The 21,512-nt window shown below is 38.6% G+C and overlaps 1 protein-coding gene across 5 annotated transcripts in view; it reads right to left on the bottom strand.

The window, feature by feature from the left end:
* Positions 1 to 20,452, bottom strand: part of LOC307150301 (uncharacterized protein) — an 86,193-nt gene extending 65,741 nt beyond the window's left edge. The window contains exons 1-8 of one of the 5 annotated variants that reach the window (XM_079857388.1): positions 20,387 to 20,452; positions 19,578 to 19,677; positions 19,407 to 19,487; positions 19,221 to 19,280; positions 16,792 to 16,839; positions 13,726 to 13,747; positions 13,533 to 13,639; positions 11,602 to 13,435 (exon numbers count right to left, since the gene is read on the bottom strand). In XM_079857388.1, the coding sequence (XP_079713514.1) occupies positions 13,398 to 13,435; positions 13,533 to 13,639; positions 13,726 to 13,747; positions 16,792 to 16,839; positions 19,221 to 19,280; positions 19,407 to 19,487; positions 19,578 to 19,677; positions 20,387 to 20,416 (486 nt within the window). In that variant the 5' untranslated portion in view covers positions 20,417 to 20,452 and the 3' untranslated portion in view covers positions 11,602 to 13,397. Of the gene's footprint in view, positions 1 to 11,601; positions 13,436 to 13,532; positions 13,640 to 13,725; positions 13,748 to 14,160; positions 14,512 to 16,791; positions 16,840 to 19,220; positions 19,281 to 19,406; positions 19,488 to 19,577; positions 19,678 to 20,386 lie in introns of those variants that run through there. The other 4 variants (XM_079857390.1, XM_079857394.1, XM_079857391.1 and 1 more) reach the window with 4 other exon arrangements.
* Positions 20,453 to 21,512: the final 1,060 nt, after the last annotated feature.

The raw sequence follows: 21,512 nt of genomic DNA, 5'->3' as shown, positions 1-21,512 counted from the left end.
AAAAGCGAGCCTATCACGCCGCCGCGATTGTCGACCTCAGGGGGTTAAGGGCTCAAAGTTATTGTTATTCCTACCTGTAAAGATCATTGCCTTATAATCATATCACTTACAAATATTAAAGTAAATTTATGTAAGTCACTCATTTAAGTTTATTTCTTTATTTTGTTCCAGAACCACACCTGTTAAATTTGAAATTATCATCAGTAAACTTTCAAAGAGATTTGGAGTCTGCAGAGTGAATTCACTACATTTGATGTCATTACACAGTTCTGACCGACTGTCTGCAGGGGTTCGAAACAACCCGAATTAGCGTAAACTTAAACCTCAGTTACAAAGGTAAAATAACAACTGGTAAATATAAGGTAGCGTGCACAATAAATGACTAGAAGCTGGAAAACATAACTTACAGTTGAGTAAAAATCAACGTCACTGTGATTTGTTCTGGTGATTGGTTTGTAATGATCTAAGCTATCATATGACTGTTAGTTCTACTGTGTTAAGCACTTTTTGGTTAAGTATATATGGCCTTTGACCTGAGCATCCTTGGTCTGCATTTTTCTGTACATTTAATGTTGAAAATACCCATTACAAAAAATATTTCTATCACACTGGGCACTGGTCTTTGTTCAGTTTTTGTTTTGATTGTATAACAAAAAAACCAAACAAAAAAAAAACACTCAAAACAATAAAAAAAAAAAATGCATGAATGTTCTGAAAGTAATTTCTGAGGTAATATTTTGGTGAATACTCACAAGTAATGGGGGCATTGGGTCATTCAACTAAACATTCACCAATCACTCTTCATTCATGATTGATGCCATGAGCCTGTTTGAGCTGCTTGATCTACTGTCAAGTCAAGTCAAGTCATCCTCATTTATATAGCGCTTTTAAAAATGTAGATTGTTTCAAAGCAGCTTTACAGAGATAAACGTATAATTTATGGTAACAGAGATTGTTTTGGCTTTATAGCGGTTCTTTAATAGTTATTTTTCAGCTATTTTCCATCACAACGTTCATATGTTATTAAATTAGGGGCCGCTAAGATGACACCATTCTCTCAACACAGACTTTAACGCGAACCTGTGAGAAACGCTGATGGCGTTCACATGCGCATTAAGAATTGGTTCTATAGTTATGTGCGTTTGAATATATGTGTGCGCAGGTTTGGAATTCCCTACAAACCAAGCCTAAACAAAGTACTGGTGTTTCCTTATAATTTTTGATACAGAATTTTATTTTATTTGATCAATTCGGGGTAGATACGCGAATTGAGTTTCCCGACGACGCTTTATCTGTAGAGTGGTAAAGGGATCCTCCATAGGGAGAGACTAGTTGGCACTTCAGCACTGCGTTGTTATCGGGTCCAGGCGAAGGTGCTTCGTCAGATCTGGATACGGCCTGGATCCGGCAGGCTGCGGGAAAACCTCGGGATAAACAAAGACACTAAAATTAGCATAGATGCCGTTCTTCTTATGATGTAACGAGTACATCAGGATTTAAGGGAAGTGTTCCCGGTTATGGCTGATCTAATCTATGCAGCCTAACATTGAATTATAGAAGTCTATAATGTATTATGCGAATGCTAGGACAAAGAGATGTCTTTAATCTGGCTTTGAACTGACAGAGTGTGTCTGCTTCCCGGACAATGGTAGGAAGACTGTTCCAAAGTTTTGGTGCTAAATAGGAAAAGGATCTACAGCCAGCGGTCGATTTTGATTCTAGGTATTAACTGGCCAGAATTTTGAGATCGCAATAGACATGAAGGACTATAATGCGTTAAGAGCTCGCTCAAGTACTGCGGAGCTAAACCATTTAGTGCTTTGTAAGTAATCAGCAATATTTTAAAATTTATGCGATGTTTAATAGCCAATGCAGTGTTGACAGAACCGGGCTAATATGGCAGTGTTTCCCCTACAATGTATTAAGCAGCGGCGCAGCGGCGCAGCGCCGCCGCTGGATTTTCAGCGCCGCTGCAAAATCTTCACATGATCAGTAATATCACGACATTCACTTACACACGTTGTCATAAGGGGCCGTTCACATGCAAATATTTCAAATGTGGGCGCGCGGAAAGCGCACTCATAATAGAAGCGACGCGGCGACAGACACAACGACACCACGACAGACGCCACGGGAGAGTGAGCAAGCGTTTCTGGAAAGGAGAAAGCGGTACGAACTTTTCTCCGTTTAAGTCCATGGGGTCGCTGTGTCCATTTTTTTACTGTCTATGGAAAATATGCCGTACCGCCCTTCCGTGTTCGGCGATCAGGTTTCATTCTCGCGCAGCTTGTTTAGTAACTTCACGTGCGAGTCTTTTCCGCTCCATGTTTGCGCCGCGCTCTCCGTTCCGTGCGTGTGTCCGCGTACTGCGCTCTCTGCTCAATGTTCCGCTCTGTGTTTGCGCTGCGCGTTCTGCTCCTTAACGGCCCAAACGCTCCAATCATGTAGGCTACCGATCACGCACTAGAAAAGCAAAGTCCGCTCAAATAACGTGAAACTTCTCAGTAGTAGACTTCTGTTTGCTGGGCAACAATGGTAAAATTACCTGCTCTGATCACATGCTCTGGTAATAAGAGCTTTGTATGACTATATTTTATTTTGATATTAGTCAAAAAATAAATCTGTTAAATCTGAGTATGTTGCATAGAACTGAATGAAGAATAATATATTGATGTTTTATATTTTAATATAGGGCTATTTTCTGTCCAATTTGTGTGGACATTTTTCTTTTTCCCCCCTTTTTTGTGTGTTGTTTAATTTAATTAGTGATTCTATATTTAAATATTGATGATTACAAGTTTGGGGGAATTGCGATTAATCACAGCAAATTGTCTTTCTTACATTTGAGCCCCTGGCCCTGATGGCCCTTTGCACGTCCCTGGAGGTTAGTGAAGTAAAATAGGCTATGCAAGCTAGTCACCTTTTAAACTAATGAAAAGTTTCATTTGGATTTTAATGTTCAAAATGTCTACAGGATAAAATAAATGAAAGTACTGGTTACATGATGATGTATCTAAGTGCTAAAGTGTGTTACAGAAAAAAAGATCAGTAGTGCAGATGAGGGAGGAAAGAGTTTCATTTTTCCACTATCAATTTCTACCTTACATCTGAAAATTAACACAAAAGAAAAACATGAATAATCCTGTCCTAATCCTGTTTGTGACCAGTTCAAGGTATGTGCTGCAATAATCATGTCTTCTGTTGATGGTGTCAAATTTGTATGTCTCAAAATGTCCATTTCTATCCACAAAACTTGCCAGAAGTCATGGTTTAAGGGGTTATTAAAAAAAAAAAAAAAAAAAAAAAATCTTGCACCCCCGGACCCCCCCCCCCCCTCACCCCCACCCCCGTAACAGCACCGCTGCTGGAAAAAATTCTAGGGGAAACACTGTATGGTCATACTTCCTGGTTCTGGTAAGAACTCGAGCTGCTGCATTTTGAACTAGCTGTAGTTTGTTTATTAAGCGTGCAGGGCAACCACCCAATAGAGCATTACAATAATCTAGCCTTGAGGTCATGAACGCATTAACTAATTGTTCCGCATTTGTCAATGAGAGCATATGGCGTAATTTAGATATATTTTTAAGATGGAAAAATGCGGTTTTACAGATACTAGACACGTGACTTTCAAAGGAAAGATTGGTATCAAAGAGCACATCCAGGTTCCTAACCGACGACGAAGACTTGACAGAGCAGCCATCAAGTGTTAGACAGTATTCTAGGTTATTACTTGAGGAAGTTTTTTGTCCAATAATTAGAATTATTGTTTTTACAGAGTTAAGTAGTAGGAAATTACTAGTCATCCAATTTTTTATATCAGCTATGCATTCTGTTAATTTTGTGAATTGGTAAGTTTCGTCAGGGCGTGAAGAAATATATAGCTAAGTATCATCGGCATAGCATTGAAAACTAATGCCATGCTTCCTAATGATATCTCCTAAGGGTAGCATGTACAGAGGGAACAGCAACGGTCCTAGTACTGAGCCTTGTGGTACGCCATACTGAACTTGTGATCGATAAGACATCTCTTCATTTACTGCTACAAACTGATAACGGTCAGATAAGTATGATTTAAACCATGCTAATGCAATTCCACTAATGCCAACATAATTTTCGAGTCTATTTAAAAGAATGTTCTGGTCGATAGTGTCAAATGCAGCACTAAGATCAAGTAACACTAATAGCGAGATTCAACCACGATCGGATGATAAGAGCAAATCATTTGTGACTCTAATGAGAGCTGTCTCAGTACTATGGTACTGTAACGGTCACCAGCTGGAGTGCCCTTGAGAGCCACCAGAGGGCACTCCACATAAGACTATTATCACTCACAAACTACATTTCCCATAACTCACTGCCCGGACTCATCATCACTTATCACTGATCACATTCACCTGTACCTCATTCACTGATTGCATTCACCTGTGTCTCATCATCCTGTTAGTCTCAGTCTATTTATACCATGTTCATTCATTCACTCACCGCGAAGTCTTGTTTAAGTGTTACACTGCAATTCCGAGCGTTTTCCCTGGTTTCTTGTCTTTTGGTTTATTTGGATTTCTTGCCCTGTTCCCTGGATTACTCTTTTGCCTCTGGTCCCTGCCTGTTTTGTTTGTTTCTTTGTTGATTTGTTTGGACTGCCTACCTGTAGTGATGGCAAAATGAGGCTTCCTGAACCACTGAGACCTCGCAGCCCATTGCTTCAGCCAAAGGTTCATTACTCGAAGCTTCATTCAGCATTGCTCACTAGTGACACCTAGCTACTGTGCAAAGAAATAGCAGACAAATTAATTCATTCTGAACCAGTGTCGCGCCCTCCCTCCCTCCCTCCCTCCCTCCCTCCCTCCCTCCCTCCTTCCTTCCCTCCCTCCCTCCTTCCCTCCCTCCTTCCCTCCTTCCTTCCTTCCCTCCTTCCTTCCCTCCTTCCTTTTATATATATATAAAAATGTATATTTTATAAAAAATAATTTTATAAATAAAAATATTTATTTGTAATGTAAATATACAAATACATATTTATATTTATATTTAAATGTATATTTTATAAAAAATATATTTTTATAAATAAAAATATTTATTTATTTTGTACTCACTGTTGATGTCTGTAACCTTTCATTTGCAATAATAAAAATACATGATCATTTGTCCATTACTGTGTATAATATAAAATATGTATCTTTCTCTCTCTGAATTTACTTGTGCAGTCACACACACAGTTAATTAATTATTCATAAATTGTTTGGATAGTGACAGAATGAACAACAACAGTGAACAACAACAGTGACACTGTGTTGAGTGCATGTTAGAGGGAGTGTAATAAAGTACATTTATTCATTTAGCAGATTATAGATAACAGATTAAAGTAAACTGCAACAGAATAGTTCCGGAAGGAAGGATTACAATAGATTTTTGATTGAGAAACAGAATTATTTCAAGTGTGTTGGGGTTTAGACGATTCCTCTTCTTGGACAAAATCTCTCTAGCCTTGGAAAAGATCCTTTCACAAGGAACAGAGGATGCATCATGCAGGGGAACATAAAAACGGTATAAATGAGGATACTGCTTCTGTTGAGCCCAGACAGGGGAGGATTCCCTCTTTCTGCACTGCTCCGTTACCAGGAAAAAGGAAGAGTCACAAAAAGCAAACAAATCCAAAAGGGCAATCCAAATCACAAAGCAGTCTAGTCCAGATGCAAAAATCCAGAGCAATCCAAATAAACTTAACTAATTAATATAACAAGACTATAATATAGCTAGGCCTACTATAATAATAATATAACTATTCTAACCTGATAATGTAATAATATACAGCCCTCACATATGACACAATAACGACAATGACAAATTGACAATGATAGTTATCTAACTCTCTGACTCTCTGACACTACTACAACTGCTTCTTCTACTCCTGATCAACACCCACAAGGTGGCGCGAGTTTCGAACCGCCTTTTATCCGGAAGCGACACTCGGACCGAACCGATGACGTATTCACACAAACCGAGGCCTCGTTTGTCATTAGTCACGTGATTTTCACGTTAACAACACAAGCCTCGAATCGCGGCTTCATCTGGCACGCCCACTTTTTCTCGACACACGCTCCGACGCCTCGGTTCAAATGTCACATCACTACCTACCTGTGTTCTGACCTTTTGCCTGTACACTGGATTACGCCTCTGGATTACCCACAATAAAGCTGCGTTTGGATCTTAACCCTCGTGTCACGGAGCAGTTTCGTAACAGGTACAGTCTAAATCCTGACTGGAAATCCTTGCAGACATCATTTCTTTCTAAAAAGGAACATAGTTGTGAGGATACTGCCTTTTCTAGTATCTTTGACAGAAAAGGTAGATTCGAGATCGGCCTATAATTGAATAATTCTGTAGGATCAAGTTGCGGTTTTTAACAAGCGGTTTAATCATAGCCAGCTTAAAAGTTTTCGGTACATATCCTAGTGACAAAGATGAATTAATGATATTAAGAAGAGGATCTGTGACCTCTGGAAGCATCTCTTTCAGTAGCTTAGTCGGTATAGTTCTTATTCGATCTACGTCATCAATGTTCGCGTTTAGCCATGTTGTTGACATAGAAACCACGACAACTGTCAGTCTGTCAATTGACAAGCGAGGCAGCGTGGTATTATCCATGGTATTATCGCTGTATTTTTTTTTTTTTTAAACAGCGCGATGGTGTGTTGTGTAATACACGGCTGTTCTAACAACAGCAATAAGAACCCCAAAGTTTTTATGCGATACCGACTGTCAGAAAACGTGAATGGAAGAGACTTGTGGCTAGCTAGGATAAATATAGTCTAAACTCCCCACAGCAAAGTCTGTTCCCATCATTTTACCACATGTTAGGGGGGATTGGGGGGATGTAAAAAAAAATATTGCATCACAATAAGTGTATTGTGATTGTCAAAACATTTTAGCAACTAAACTGAATTTTATTAGGTTTAGTGACAACATGTTACAATGTTTACATGGTAAAATTTCTGGTAAGCTACACTTTTTTTTATTATTTCAATTCAATTATTGTGAATTGATTTAATATTTACTCATTTGGATAAATATTAGGTAGGCTACACAAGATAGGCATTAATTTTTCTTAAGAAAAAAACAACTCACCTAATGCTGTAAACATACAGAAAGAGATATAATGCGTTTTTTTTATTATAACTTAATTTAATGATATAAGTAAACATATAATAAATATATAATATAGTACACATATTTAGCAAAATACTCTATAGCTCTTTTTTCTAGCCAACTAATTATAGCCTATATTATGGTCATCAAAAGGCTTTCCTGAGGTAAATGATATGTGACATAATTGTTCTCCAGCAGTTTTATTGAACCCTTTGTTTGTTTGTTTGATTGATTGGTCGATATTATGTATGAGGAATATACATTTCAGTAAGTTGTACTGTATCTTTCAACAGTGTTCGTGTTTATTTACTATTAGCTAGAGATGATCGGTTCACGTGCCGCAAGGGATCTGTCGCATCACATTTACAAGCGCCAAAACGGTATTTATTGTTTGAATTTCGTAATAAAAGTGACAGAAAATGATAGCTGAGATTTTTTTATATCATAAGTAACCTGCTCTGTCTAGTCTGTGCCCTGTCTAGTCTGTAACCTCTCCGTGCCCTCTTTGCTTCGTGAGAAAATGGATGTGTGGCGTGAGAGCGTGTGAAAAGTGTCTCACGGTGAATGCGTGAGAGTTGGCAGCTCTGTAAAATTTAATAAATATCCGGATAAGTTACAGCTGGCAATAAGGACGGATCTTTACTTAAGGCTATTGGGTCTATTTGATATGGGTCCACACCAATCAAGCTTATCTTCTCTTGATACCGACGAGATGAAGCCATTAAGCTACTGCTCCCCTCAACTCAAACCTGCGTGCGGCTAGGGGCAGGACAGATGTCATGTCAACAATATGGCCGCGGTTAGCTACTTCCGGTGTTTGCGAATAAGGCCTATAGGGTCTAACATACATGTTGTCGATTTAGATGATTTAAGGAGTTTAGTTAATTCTTCCTCTCCTATAGCAACGAATGAATCAAATTTTTCTTCAAGGAGACTACAATGCACTGCCTGATGCGATACTGTAGTAGATGCATAGTTATCATTTTCTCCCTGATATTATCAATCTTGTTAGTAAAGAAGTTCATAAAGTCATTACTGCTGTGTTGCTTGGAAACATCTGGGGTTGAGGATTTATTTTTCGTTAGTTTAGCCACTATTTCAAATAAATACCTAGGGTTATGTTTATTTTCTTCTAATAGTTTTGATAAATAAGCAGATCTAGCAGCTTTTAAGGCCTCTCTGTATGCAGTTGAACTCTCTTTCCATGAAATGCGAAATACCTCTAATTTTGTTTTCTTCCAGTTGCGCTCCATTTTTCTGGCTGCTCTCTTAAGGGCCTGAGTGTGCTCGTTGTACCACGGCGTTGGACTATTTTCTTTAATCTTCTTTAAGTGCAAAGGAGCAACTCAAGTTATATTAAACAGCAAAACAAATGATTTTTCAATGCTCTTTCCAATGCATACAAAGTCCTCTGAGGCAAATTATGGTTATATGGTTAAAAAATGGCAAAGAAAGTGTCTGAACGCTCAACACGTCGAACTTTGAATCAGACGGGCTACAGCAGCAGAAGACACACCGTGGCCGCTACCCAAGGATTTTCTGTCAACTGCATTGTGATGTGCGGCAATAGAGGCAACATACACTTTGAGGGTGGAGGGAGTCTGTATTAATGCAAGACGCAATGGTTTAGAAAATGTGGCATTCATGTACTTTAGGCATTTTGCTATAACAGCAGTAAATTATAACCTCACTTGTACTGGAAATTCACAATTGAACTGTATCTTACATTTTAATCATATGAGCTTTAAACACTCTGGTAATATTTAACTTTAAATGGTGATACTAACATTGAGACCAGCGCTGTTGCTATTTGTCGTTGCTACTGTCAACAAAAAGAAAACTTGCAAAACAGGAATTATGTATATGCTGGTGTGATAGCAATCTGTCCAAATTCTCATAGTTGTTGCTTCTTCCTATGTGAGTGTGATTTGAACTTGAATAACATCCAATAGTCCACTAACAACTTTTAGGTAAAGTTTAATAACAAAATTAATTGGATAAAAAATTATCGTTCCAACATTGCATCACAAAAACTAACAGTCATTGTCGTAAATGACGCCATTGTCACAATAATATTATATTACACATATTAATTATTTACTAATTATTATTTAACAATTGCTTAATATACACAGCTATTTATTCCACATAGATATAAAGAAGCACATAACTTATGGCTCCTACAGCTGCTGTCTTCTAACTTTAAACATAGGACCAGAAACTGCTGAAACAAAGGAGATTGAGAAACTTTCTGATTTAATCTGAATTTAAAGAAATCCCAAAAAATAAAACTTAGCCCTGGTTTCACAGAAAAGGCTTAAGCTAGTCTCAGACTAACATACATGTTTGTGCTCTTTTAACTGAAAGCAACTTGCACTGATCTTAAAATGTCAATGACATTGTTTTGTCTCAAGATGCAAACCAGTAATGTTTTTTTTCTTTCTAAGGCACGTTTATAAAAGCTAATTAAATGTCCTAATTAAACTAAGCTTATGGCTTAATCCTGGCTTAATCTAAGCCTGTCTTGTGAAATCAGGCCTTAGAGGCACAAATCATCTCTAGATCACTGTAAGCATATTCACTTCAATGATTTAAAATACACCCACTGGCCACTTTATTAGTTATGCCTGTACAACAGCTTGTTAATGCAAATATCTAATCAGCAAATCAACTCAATGAATTTAGGCATGTAGACATGGGGTGCGTCTCAATCGGCTCCCTAGTTCAGTAGTCAGGGCACTGATCAGGGAGACGTCCATTTTAACGGCTGCATAAAATCGCAAAATCCTTCCAGTGCACTATACATTCGCTCCCTGAAAAATCCCACAGTGCACCACAAAAACCAGGGAGCACCGATGCTCATTATAGGTCTAATTCTGTGATTCTGCCACATTAGTTATCACAGTTGAAAACCAAAAAAACACCTCTTCATCTTAAAATTTGGGATGCAACGATACCGCTTTTTCAAAACCGATCAGATACCAACATTCTGAGTATCGGCCAATACCGATACCAATCCAATATCGGTGGAGGTTTTTTTACCTTCAAAACTTAAGAATGTATACAATTCACTTGGTCATTAAGATTTATTTATATTAGGTAAAGAAAGGAAAACCAAATCTGACTGCACATTACTTGATGAAAAAGGGGAAAAAATGTATGGCTGACAACTTTATTAAGAAAACTGAATGATGCAGTAGCAAAATTAACAGTAATTTCAACACTTACTAGTTGTATCACAAACAATCTTAACAATATTTACTGCAATTATCAGATTAAATTATTTTCTGAAGAAAATCCAAAAAGTAATATTCTAAATCTACATACATACATACATACATCATCCTCCGCTTATCCGGGGCCGGGTCGCGGGGGCAGCAGTCTAAGCAGAGATGCCCAGACTTCCCTCTCCTAGACACTTCCACCAGCTCTTCCGGGTGGACACCGAGGCATTCCCATGCCAGCCGGGAGACATAGTCCCTCCAGCGTGTCCTAGGTCTTCCCTGGGGCCTCCTCCCGGTGGGACGCGCCCGGAACACCTTCCCGGGAAGGCGTCCAGGAGGCATCCGGAACGGATGCCCGAGCCACCTCAGCTGACCCCTCCTGAGCTCCTCCCGAGTGACCGAGCTTCTCACCCTGTCGCTAAGGGATCGCCCAGCCACCCTGCGGAGAAAGCTCATTTCGGCCGCCTGTATCCGGGATCTTGTGAGAGTAGGAACGTAGATTGACCGGTAAATCGAGACTTCACCAGTAACACAAACCTGCTTCAGGATTCACTTGATCATCATTGGCAGGTTTTTTTTTTTAGGAATATTAGCATTTCTGCTCTCTCTGCTTTTAGTCGGTTCCTTCTTTCATCTAGAATGTTGGAGGCAGTGCTAAACAGTCTTTCACTCTCAACACTGGTACAGGGGGCAGAGAGAAAGGCTGATGCAGTAGTAGCAAGGGCAGGGAAACGAAGCTTGTTCACTGCCCAGTAATGGAATGGGTTTTCAGACTGAGGGATAATTTGCTCTGTCATATACGTTTGTATTTGAAGAAGAGCACTCGTGATTACTCCTCCAGGTTCTTCTTGCTTCTTGAGAACTTCATCGAACATCATCATGAAGGTGCTTTTGCTTGTGTGTCCGCTTGACCCGCTTGCTTCTGCATGAGAAACCTTCTCTGCTGGATCTGCTGTAGCAGCTAAGGCAGTAGTTGTCCTCCTCTTCAGTGCATCTTCCATCTTCTTGACCTCTTGTATCAGGGCATTTTTTGCATGCCTGGCAGCGTCTGCATTTGAAAAGCATCTGAGACAAAACATGCAGAAAAAATAGTCTATTTTATACAAATGTTACATGGTCATTATACAGGTATATCAAAGTTGCCAGTTGTCATCTTGTAATGAAAATAAGATAACCTATCTATCATCATACCCATCAAACATCATTTATCTTTATCCTTTTTTTTTTTTTTGAATCGTTTCTTAAACTAATTAAAAATGAATGTATTCATTTTGTTTTGCGATGAAAGTGCAACTGTCAGTGAAATTATTTACAGATGCATTCTGATAAAATTCCAAGCTGCAGTGTTATTACTTTTCTTTTTATTGGTTGCTGAAAAAAAATTAACAAAATAATTACCTATTTTTCTGAATAAATAAAGCCTTATTTGATGTCTCAAAACCACAGACAATTTTCATATATTGGTCAGACATAACGAATAGAAATTACAAACATGCAACTAAAATAAATAATTTTATATAAAGGCCAAATTTGATCATATATAATACAATAAGTGGTCGTTATCTGTCATCCAGTCACTTAAAAAAAAAAATCAAATCTTCAGAATGAAAAAACTAATTATATATATAATGTGATTGTTCTAATGTGACTAATGCATAATGCTTCGGACGGCTTCACATTAAAACGAACGTAAATCTGCAGAAAAGCATTTCTAGCCGTTATTTTAGCATAAAAAGTTAAAGGATAATTCTGGTATTTAGCACTTTGAGTCTCTTTTCTGGTTTGTTTTGGATGAACTAGAGTGGTGGACACAGAAATTTTGACGATGGGTCCTGTCTCGACTTTTTGACTGGTTTAGAATCGCCTTTGACCTTCAGCCTTCAGAGTGGCTGACTACGGGCATGCGCGAACATGTCCTTAAAACAACCCTTAACGTTCGTTTTCAAAACTGTGCAACTCGCCGAGTGGTTAGTGCTGTTCGTTGGTGATTAAAAACAAATATATCGGCGCAATGTATGATTTCAATCCGTGTTATTTGCTATAGTGGAACTATTTTTTCAGATACCTCACAACCGCGTATAAACTTCCGCTCGATATTTGAGACTGAAGCGCAGTAATATCAACGAGCAATGAGTCCTCCAACAGAAATCAATGGGATTTTACAAAATGCCAAATAAAACACGACAGAAACTGTATTTCGCTACGCTACTTGTTTTGGAACATCAACGAACACCACTAACCACTCGGTGAGTTACACAGTTTTGAAAACGAACGTTAAGAGTTGTTTTAAGGACATGTTCGTGCATGCCCGTAGCCATGTAATTTGTAGTTCCATCTATAATGACACTATTGAACCTTCTTACCCCTGAACCACCAACCCAAACCTGTCCTAACCAACCTGTATCAACCCTCAATAGCAGCACAAGTGTTTTGCAATACATTAACAACACAATAAGTTGTACCAAACAATTATTATTTTATTAAATTTTTTAATGTAGGTACATAGTAGTTAAAGACGCCTAATACAAAGTGTGCCAATTCCACTGAGGAAAAAATAGTACTATATTTATTTGGACAAATAAAATTCTGTCAAATTACAAATATCTGATACAAAAAAAACACTTACTGAATTTAGAAATCCTTTTTTTAAAACAAAAAAATAAAACAAATAAAAAAATAAAAATGATACACAGCATCATTATAACATAAAGTAGATATATCTGACTATAGATACATTTCTAAATAAACAGATGTTCACATACCTACAGTACACATGCACAGCATCTTCTTAACTACAGCTTTCAGTGCCTCTATAGAGTAAACTCAAATCACAGTATGATCTCCTGTCACAGGAGAGGTATGTTTACGGAGTCAAAAAATTAAGACTTTCAAAAAAAAAAAAAATCTGAACTAGCCTGCATCTTATGACCATCAATATAGAACTTTTTGTATTGCAGTATTTCTAATTTCATTGAATCCTTATGATAATTCACATGATGTCGGCCTTTTCCTGAGTTAAGATTTTCTTTAGGCTGTCTCTGTGTCTTTTATATTGAATAGTTCTCCTGAAAAACACAATCAACACACATCCGGTCAAGATTTCATTAGTGTTTGTGTCAGTACACAGAATGACAAAAGATGAAGAGCAGATTGGTTGTTTACCTGCAGAGCTTTCATCAGATTCACCAGATCTACTGATTCTGATAAAGCAGATTGCCACGATCACAGCCAGCATGAAGACAGCAACTACCACAAATGAGCAGCCATACCTGAGGATTGGTTCAATATTTTATTACGTTCACCATGAATTCAGTTTTCAAAAAGCAAAGAAGTTAAAAAAAGAAGATAAACTCACAAGGTTATCTGTGGCAGTTGTCCTAGGGGGGGAAATGGGGCAAAGCAATTAGCACATATTAATATATGTTAATATAATATATATATTTCTGCATGGGTTTATTGAGGGGTATCTGAGGGTACATTTACAGACAACAGTGGACAATAAACATAAATGTTTTTCCTTTGCATTGTTTAAAAGTTTCACATACAGACGACAACATTGTCAAAACGATCCCAGTTCACACGGCTTCACGAAACAACTGTACTTTTCCATTGAATATCGTGTTTAAAAGTATTTTGTAGAGTTGATTATAATGTTTTGTTGGATTATTATTATTGTTGATGTTTTCCTTTCTCTTTTCTTTTTCTTTTTAGCTTCTTGGCCCAACAACATCTTGCAAAGGGACTACCAATGAAAATGTCAAGGTTACGACTGTAACCTCTGTTCCCTGAGAACAGGGAACTCACACTGCGTCGATTTGACGCTTTGGGGAACGCCTGCATGTGAACCAGTGTCTGAAACGCTTATCTAATCACGGCAATCCTATTGGCCGGTGACAGCCTATGATGTCACTACTAGTGAGACCCGGAAGTATATAATGGGCGCCTAGAGAACATGTAAACAACTTACCGGCTGAAGGGACTATTGTGCAGGCATCCCCGAGGCATGGTGAAAGACGCAGTGTCTCGTTCCCTGTTCACAGGGAACAGAGTTTACAGTCGTAACCTAGACGTTCCCTTTCGAAAGGGAACTCGCACTGCGTTGATTTGACGCTATGGGGAACGATATACCAACGCCACCATGCTGAGGGGAGTACACGTCAAATTTCACTGAAATGGCAAAACATTCACCCTTCGGGTCACATACAGACTGTCAGTGACAGTATTCCCTACGGCCACTGCCCAAGCTATAAGCCTCAAAGAGGCCTCCAATACAATAGCCGCGTTTCCACTGTCGGGCCAGGGCCGGGCCGTGCTAGTGCGTGCCAGGGCCAGTCGCGTTTCCACTGTCACTTCCGGGGCTGGATCGGGGCTTACTCGAGGCCAACGGCCAGGATTTCTGGCCCGTCGAATACCTTGGGCCAAAGCGGGCCAGCTCGAGCTAGAGGAGTGGTTACCAACAGAGGAGGAGTTTACCAGCGCCGGATGATTCTGTCAGCATTAAAGACTTAAAAATAAAATAATTTAACTCGCGTTCATGTTTGAATGCCTTCTGTTTGTGATGCAAAAGACTATGCGCACTAACCGTTACCATAGTAAACGCTTGAAGATACGCATAGTAAAAAACAAAAAAACATAGCGAACGCTTGAAGAAATCAGACCAATCTTAAAGGCTATGACAGTCATGTTTTTATTTTATCTGTCATAGCCTACGTCTCGTCTCTTTAAACCGGACTATCATAAAATAAAGTAACTTTTTTTTCGGGAGCTTCCTCTGTTTCTCTGACTGAAATATCTGTATGGGAGTCGAGAGATTGCTAAAGCTCATCAGGTCGTGGCATATATTTGTAGAAATTATCATTTTTTTCTAAATGTGATGTAAATATGATAAAGAAACAGACGCGACTGAAAAAGTAAGTGTGTCCTCTTTCTTTTGTGAAATAGACCTAACGGTAATTTATTTCTGAGTGACTAATGTGCAATTTTGACATAAATTAATTCATTATGATCAATGTATCACTTTTTATTGTAAATCTGTGGTAAAACATCGATGCTTGGGTTTTAAATATTCAAGTAAACAAACAAAAAAAATGCTAGCAAACGGCCGCTTTTATCGTGTTTGTTTTCAACGCTGTTTCCAGTGATTTCTGATTAGTTTTCTGATAAAACTTCCATTTGTTGGTGAAAGGATGGGTTAGTGTGACGTTGTTCCAGAGAGGCGTGTTACGGGCGTGTTTTAGTGAAGCGCTGTGGAGCTTCTGGCCCGACAGTGGAAACGCAGGCCCGGTGCTATTGGCCCGAGGCTATTAGCCCGGCATGGCCCGTTTAAAGCCTTGGCCCGGCCCTGGCCCGACAGTGGAAACGCGGCTAATGAAGGCCTACCAAGGCCCCTCAAAGGCTTGGAACCAACAGCTTCCATGGAAGGGGTTCCTTTAAGGGAATATGGCCAGGGGGTCCAAAAGAATTCCCGTCCAGTCACTTTTTGAGGGGGACATAAAGTCAACCCCACATGCCACCAGGGAGGCTGACCTGGTCTATTATACTGACCTAGTCTTGCCAACAACCTGTCTGTTTCTTAAACAGAGTCTCTAACATTATTTTCCTCACTTGTAGAGGAATCTTATTTATCGCTCTTAGACCGGATCATAGTGATGGGCACCCTGGAGAGTAGAACTCAGCATAGCGCTTTCTAACCCTTGCAAACGAGGAGAGTAACTCTACTCAATCCTGGATCTACACAGTGTTTCAGCCCTGTGGAGGCTGGTCACTCTGAAAGGGACCCTAATAAGGGGGGGCACCTCCAGCTCTAGGGCTGATCTAACAGGGAGGCCTCGTGAGAGTCCTTCGACTTTCCGACCAGACTTAAGGAGCTAAGTATTCATACAGAACGATCCTCAGATAAATTCTGTCTCAGATTCTCAGATAAACTAGTCTGTTTCTCTACCTTAGCCTGGGTGGTGAAGGGTATTGAAGGGTACATATGAGCTATGGGCAAAGTACTGACCCTAACAAGGGGAGTACTATCAGCATGACCCTGAGGAATGTATCAGGGTCGAGGCATATTATCTTGTATTTTTTACAAGACAGATTTTATATTCTAACTAATTTATAAAATATGACAAATAGTCTAGTCAATTCATTTGCAGTGATAGTGAGGAACATGAAATTGAATTCGTAACATTTTGTTTTAGTGACAAACCTATTTCTTTAGGCAGATTCAGGCCTATTATGTGATGTTTATCACTGCCATGAATACAATTATGCATATCAGGTTTTATGGTTTTGGTCATATTGCCCACCCCTAAGCAATATAGTATAAAATAATGCAATATTACTTTTATCTTTACTTCTCTTAGCCACAGGCAACTGTGGCAAGGAAGAAAAAAACTATATCTGATGATGGATTATATGAAATATGACTCACCTTCTAACTGTGTTGGATGTGTAGGAACAGATGGGTCTGCAGTAGGAACTAAGAGAAATAAAAGATAAACTAAAATAAATGACAAGCAGCAGGTAAAAGGGAAAGTATATGAAAAGGAAAAAAAAATGTCAGATACATAGGCAGTAAAATATGAACTTAGAACAAAAACAGCATACAGATGGGTTTACAAATACAAATTATATCAATACTTTTGGTCCCCCGAGAATTAATTTTTTTTTTTTTTTTTTTTTTTTCTCTTGTAAAGGTTTTCCTTAGAATGAATAGAATGAGGCATTTATATAGCGCTTTCATATGTACTACTGTACACCCAAAGCGCTTTACAATCATATCAGGGGTCTCTCCTCAACCACCACCAGTGTGCAGCATCCACTTGGATGATGCGACGGCAGCCACAGTACAACGGCGCCAGTGCGCTCACCACACACCAGCTATAGGTGGAGAGAGGAGAGAGAGTGATAGAGCCAATTCAATGTAAGGGGATTATTAGGAGGCCATGATTGGTAAGGGCCAATGTGTGGAATGTGGCCAGGACACCGGGGTTACACCCCTACTCTTTACGAGAAATGCCATGGGATTTTTAATGACCACAGAGAGTCAGGACCTCGGTTTTACGTCTCATCCGAGGGACGGTGCTCTTTGACAGTATAGTGTCCCCGTCACTACACTGGGGCATCAGGACCCACACAGACCACAGGGTGAGCACCCCCTGCTGGCCTCACTAGCCGCGTTTCCATTACCCTTCAAATTGCGCAAATTGAAATTGCGAATTGAAAATACGCTTAATGGAAACATGTCAATTTCGCAAAAACTCCCATTTATCGCAAAAAAGTTTTTACGCTCTCATGAGGTGGTTTTTCAGTCAATTCGAAAAAGGAATATTTCGCAAAACTGCAATGGAAACAGTTTTTGCGCATTTACAGTCACCTGACTTAGAAGACGCAGTGTGTTTGAAGTCCGTGTATAGCTACGCAAATAATAATTTTATATTATTTTATTATAACATTTAATAGGCTATATTTAGAAGACGCTTTTATGCAAAAAAGGAACAAAGCTGAGCGTGGAGCGCGCACTGCATGGCACGGAGGCGCGGCCGCAAACACTTGCATTTTCCTATCAACAGTGGAAACAACTTAAAATACTCCATCATTTCTGGTCAGACAGAAAATAATAATACATTATTCTCAACCACTTTTATATGTGTAAACTCACAATAACAAGAAAACGCTGTGCTTTTGTAAAATAAAAGAAACAATCAGACGCACTTTCATGATCTCCGTAAACTGGAGCACGAGAACTGAAACAAAATATAGCCTAGGCTAAAGCTTGAAATGTCCACTTTAAAACTAACAAATTCGAATTAAAAGCTAATACCTTCTGATTATGTAGGCTAATCCGTATGAAAGTTGCATTTCTCTCTAAAAGCGCATCTGCTTAACAGCGGAGATGGAGATGTGATTTTAGCCGACACTTAGAAAACAATAGTTTATTGATTATATTAACGGCTCTTCTCATTCAGCACTGCGGGAAAGACATCAATTCCAGTTTCTAATTTGGCCTTAGAAAACCAGTAAAATCGACATGTTTTCCATATTAATTTGTGAATATTTTAAATGTTTAATAAAGGGGCAAAAAGTCATAAACAAAGCACAGCAGTTGTGTGTAGCCAGTTCAAATTAAAATTTTGGTGTTCAACTTTGCGTTTTAAAAAGACAACAACCGTTCATTTTTCGTTTTTCAATTAGGAGTTAAAAAAGGAAAAACAAATAGACACAAAAGTAGCCTACATGGATCGTTTGGACAGAATACGAGACAGAATTCTTTATTAAATTCATAAAAGAAACAATAATTAGCCTATAGGAATACTGGATTCTAAATCTCAAAGAAATGCCACAATCGGAGCAGAAATGAGGGCGAAACACCCAGAAACTCCTTATGTGTCGTTCGGGGGTCTTTCCCTGCCATTAATGCTTGGATAACATGCCACGTCTCCTTCCATTAATAATAATAATAATGTATAATGCGCGTGGCTGTGATATTATAACCAACGTCCGTTGCCGTGATTTTAGGAATGACTTATCGCGAGAGAAAAAAAAAGACGTTTTAGTCGCATAACATCGGTTAATGGAAACGCCGTCATTTCGCAATAGTTTTTTATCGATATTTAGATAATAGCGCAAAACATTTGCGCAAATCTGTAATGGAAACGCGGCTACTAACACCTCCTCCAGCAGCAACCTGGTTTTTCTCAGGAGGTCTCCCATCCAGGTACTAACCTTAAAACTAGGCTCTATAAATTTGCATACCACTATGTACTAAAAAAAAAAAACATTTCAAAAGATGTTACAAAAACAAATGATTGAAGCTGCAGAAATATATGAAAAATGTAAGAAATGAAGTATTATTCTCACCCATGGCACACTGTGTGTCTGCGAACTGCATGCAGTTGGAAACAGTTATCTGTCCAATTTCTATAGGTTGAGAAAAAGGATTGTATTCTCAGAGCAGAACTGAAATGAACAGCACAGTCTGGTCTGCAAAGTCATCTAGTCTATAAACTCAGTCATCTAAACAGCAGTGAAACAGTTTTTACATACCTTCACAGCTGCGGCATTTATTACAATCCACACCAATGTAGACTCCAGGTCCTTCGGAGCAGTTCTTCACAACATACCAACCTGTAGATTTGCATTGAATGATTATTTAGTGATTAACATTGGTCACTGCAATATATTCACATGTACTATTATATAGTCAGTGGAGCTCACCTTCTGGGCAGTTAAGGCAGCACTGCAAATCTGGAAGTTGGAAATGGTTCTCTGGGCATGTTTCGACACATAGAGTACTGAGCGCCCCAACAAATATTGCCTGGAGTTACAAGAGTATTCAGCTTAAATATATAACTCTCAAATTACATATGTGAGATCTGGCTGATCACAAAACCAGTCTTATTCGGGCATATTTGTGGCAATAGCCAACAATACATTGTGTGGGTCAAAATGATTGATTTTTCTTTTATGCCAAAAATCATTAGTATATTAAGTAAAGATAATTTTCCATGAAGATATTTTGTAAATTTCCTACCGTAAATATATAAAACATTTATTTTTGTGAGTGAACGCAGCACAATCGCAAACATAAATGGACAACTTTAAAGGCGATTTTCTCAGTGTTTGGATTTTTTTGCACCCTCAGATTCCAGATGTTCAAATAGTTGTATCTCCGCCAAATATTGTCCTATCATAACAAACCACACACCAATGGAAAGCTTATTTATTCAGCTTTTAGGTAATGTATACATCTCAATTTAAAAAACTTGACCCATGTGACTGGTTTTGTCGTCCAGGGTCATATATGTCTAAATCAGGGATAAGAAACAGTTCAAGACAAGAAAATGGAAACCAAAAACTATTTTTGAAGAATGTAGAAAACAAACAAAATCCCTTTCAGTCATTCAGTGAAAATATTATATTTACATGCTTGGTAATGGTTAATTTATCATAGTTTAAACCAACCAAAGACTTTTTCACAGTAGTTAAAATGTCTAGTTCACTCATAAAACAGTTCTCACACTTACCAAAATGTGTTTGCTGTCTGTTTGGTTCATTGTAGTTTGTAGACTGAAGTGTTTCTTACCAGTGTCTTCTGTAAATCCTTTATACTCGACTCTGCTTTTAACCAGCCAGAAACAATGACGCATTGAAGGCGTGTCCTCTAGGAGATCCTGTAAACCACTTCTATCAGTCCCTCATCTGCAGGCAATCTATGTCAGAGCTGTGTGTGTGTGTGTGTGTGTGTGTGTGTGTGTGTGTGTGTGTGTGTGTGTGTGTGTGTGTCTTTTTTACAGTTTGTTTTTAACTGAAAGGTCTATATGCGAGTCGGTGCGTCATCTCATATGTGATCTAGATCTTCTATGCTATTCTATTCATTCTTTATTTCAGACCCTTAGGTCCATATCACAAAGTAAAAGAAAAAGAAAAGAATAACATACATACATTTATTAAATAGAGCAATCATTATTTAAAACACATACAAACTTGAATTCCAGTGCTTCCAGAACCAGGAGGAATACCTTGTATCACTTAATGTAGGATCATTTAAGACCATTATGTTTGTATTTCTTGAATCACCTAATCGACACATGAAATTATACATATAATTCCTTAACACTGCATGCACTAAAGTTTTCTTCACTAAACCACTAAATATGAACATTAAGCAAAATTCTTAATGCATCATTAAATCCCTATATCTAAACCATATCCACATAGTAAATTTTATCTGGCCCAGTTCCGGTCCACACAACACCCCATGTCTCTCGGCCCACATACCGCAAAGAATGACGGCCCTGTAGTGGCCAAAAAATACAAGAAAATACACCACAAACTGAATAAAATGATCATAAAAGTATTAAATTCTTGTGCTGTAATCCAAAAGTTCCATTAATCTGCACCAATACTAAAACAGGCCCAGTGTAGAGTCAGTTACGGGTTATTAATTGGCTGAAACTCAGGCCAGTTATAGTCCGTTTGTGGTCCTAATCCTAGTCCCAGATCTGGGCCACTACAAGGACATCATTCTTAGCGGTATGTGGGCCGAGAGAAATGAGGTGTTGTGGAACAGAGCTGAGCAATATAAAATTTACTATGTGGGAAAGTGCATTTATATGGCCCATGGTCACAAGCCTGATTTGGGCCAGATAA

Source organism: Squalius cephalus (assembly GCF_949319135.1).
Source record: "Squalius cephalus genome assembly, chromosome: 22".
Taxonomy (NCBI): domain Eukaryota; kingdom Metazoa; phylum Chordata; class Actinopteri; order Cypriniformes; family Leuciscidae; genus Squalius; species Squalius cephalus.
The sequence above is the reverse complement of the archived record's forward strand: the minus strand, read 5'-3'. Positions and strand labels throughout refer to the sequence as shown.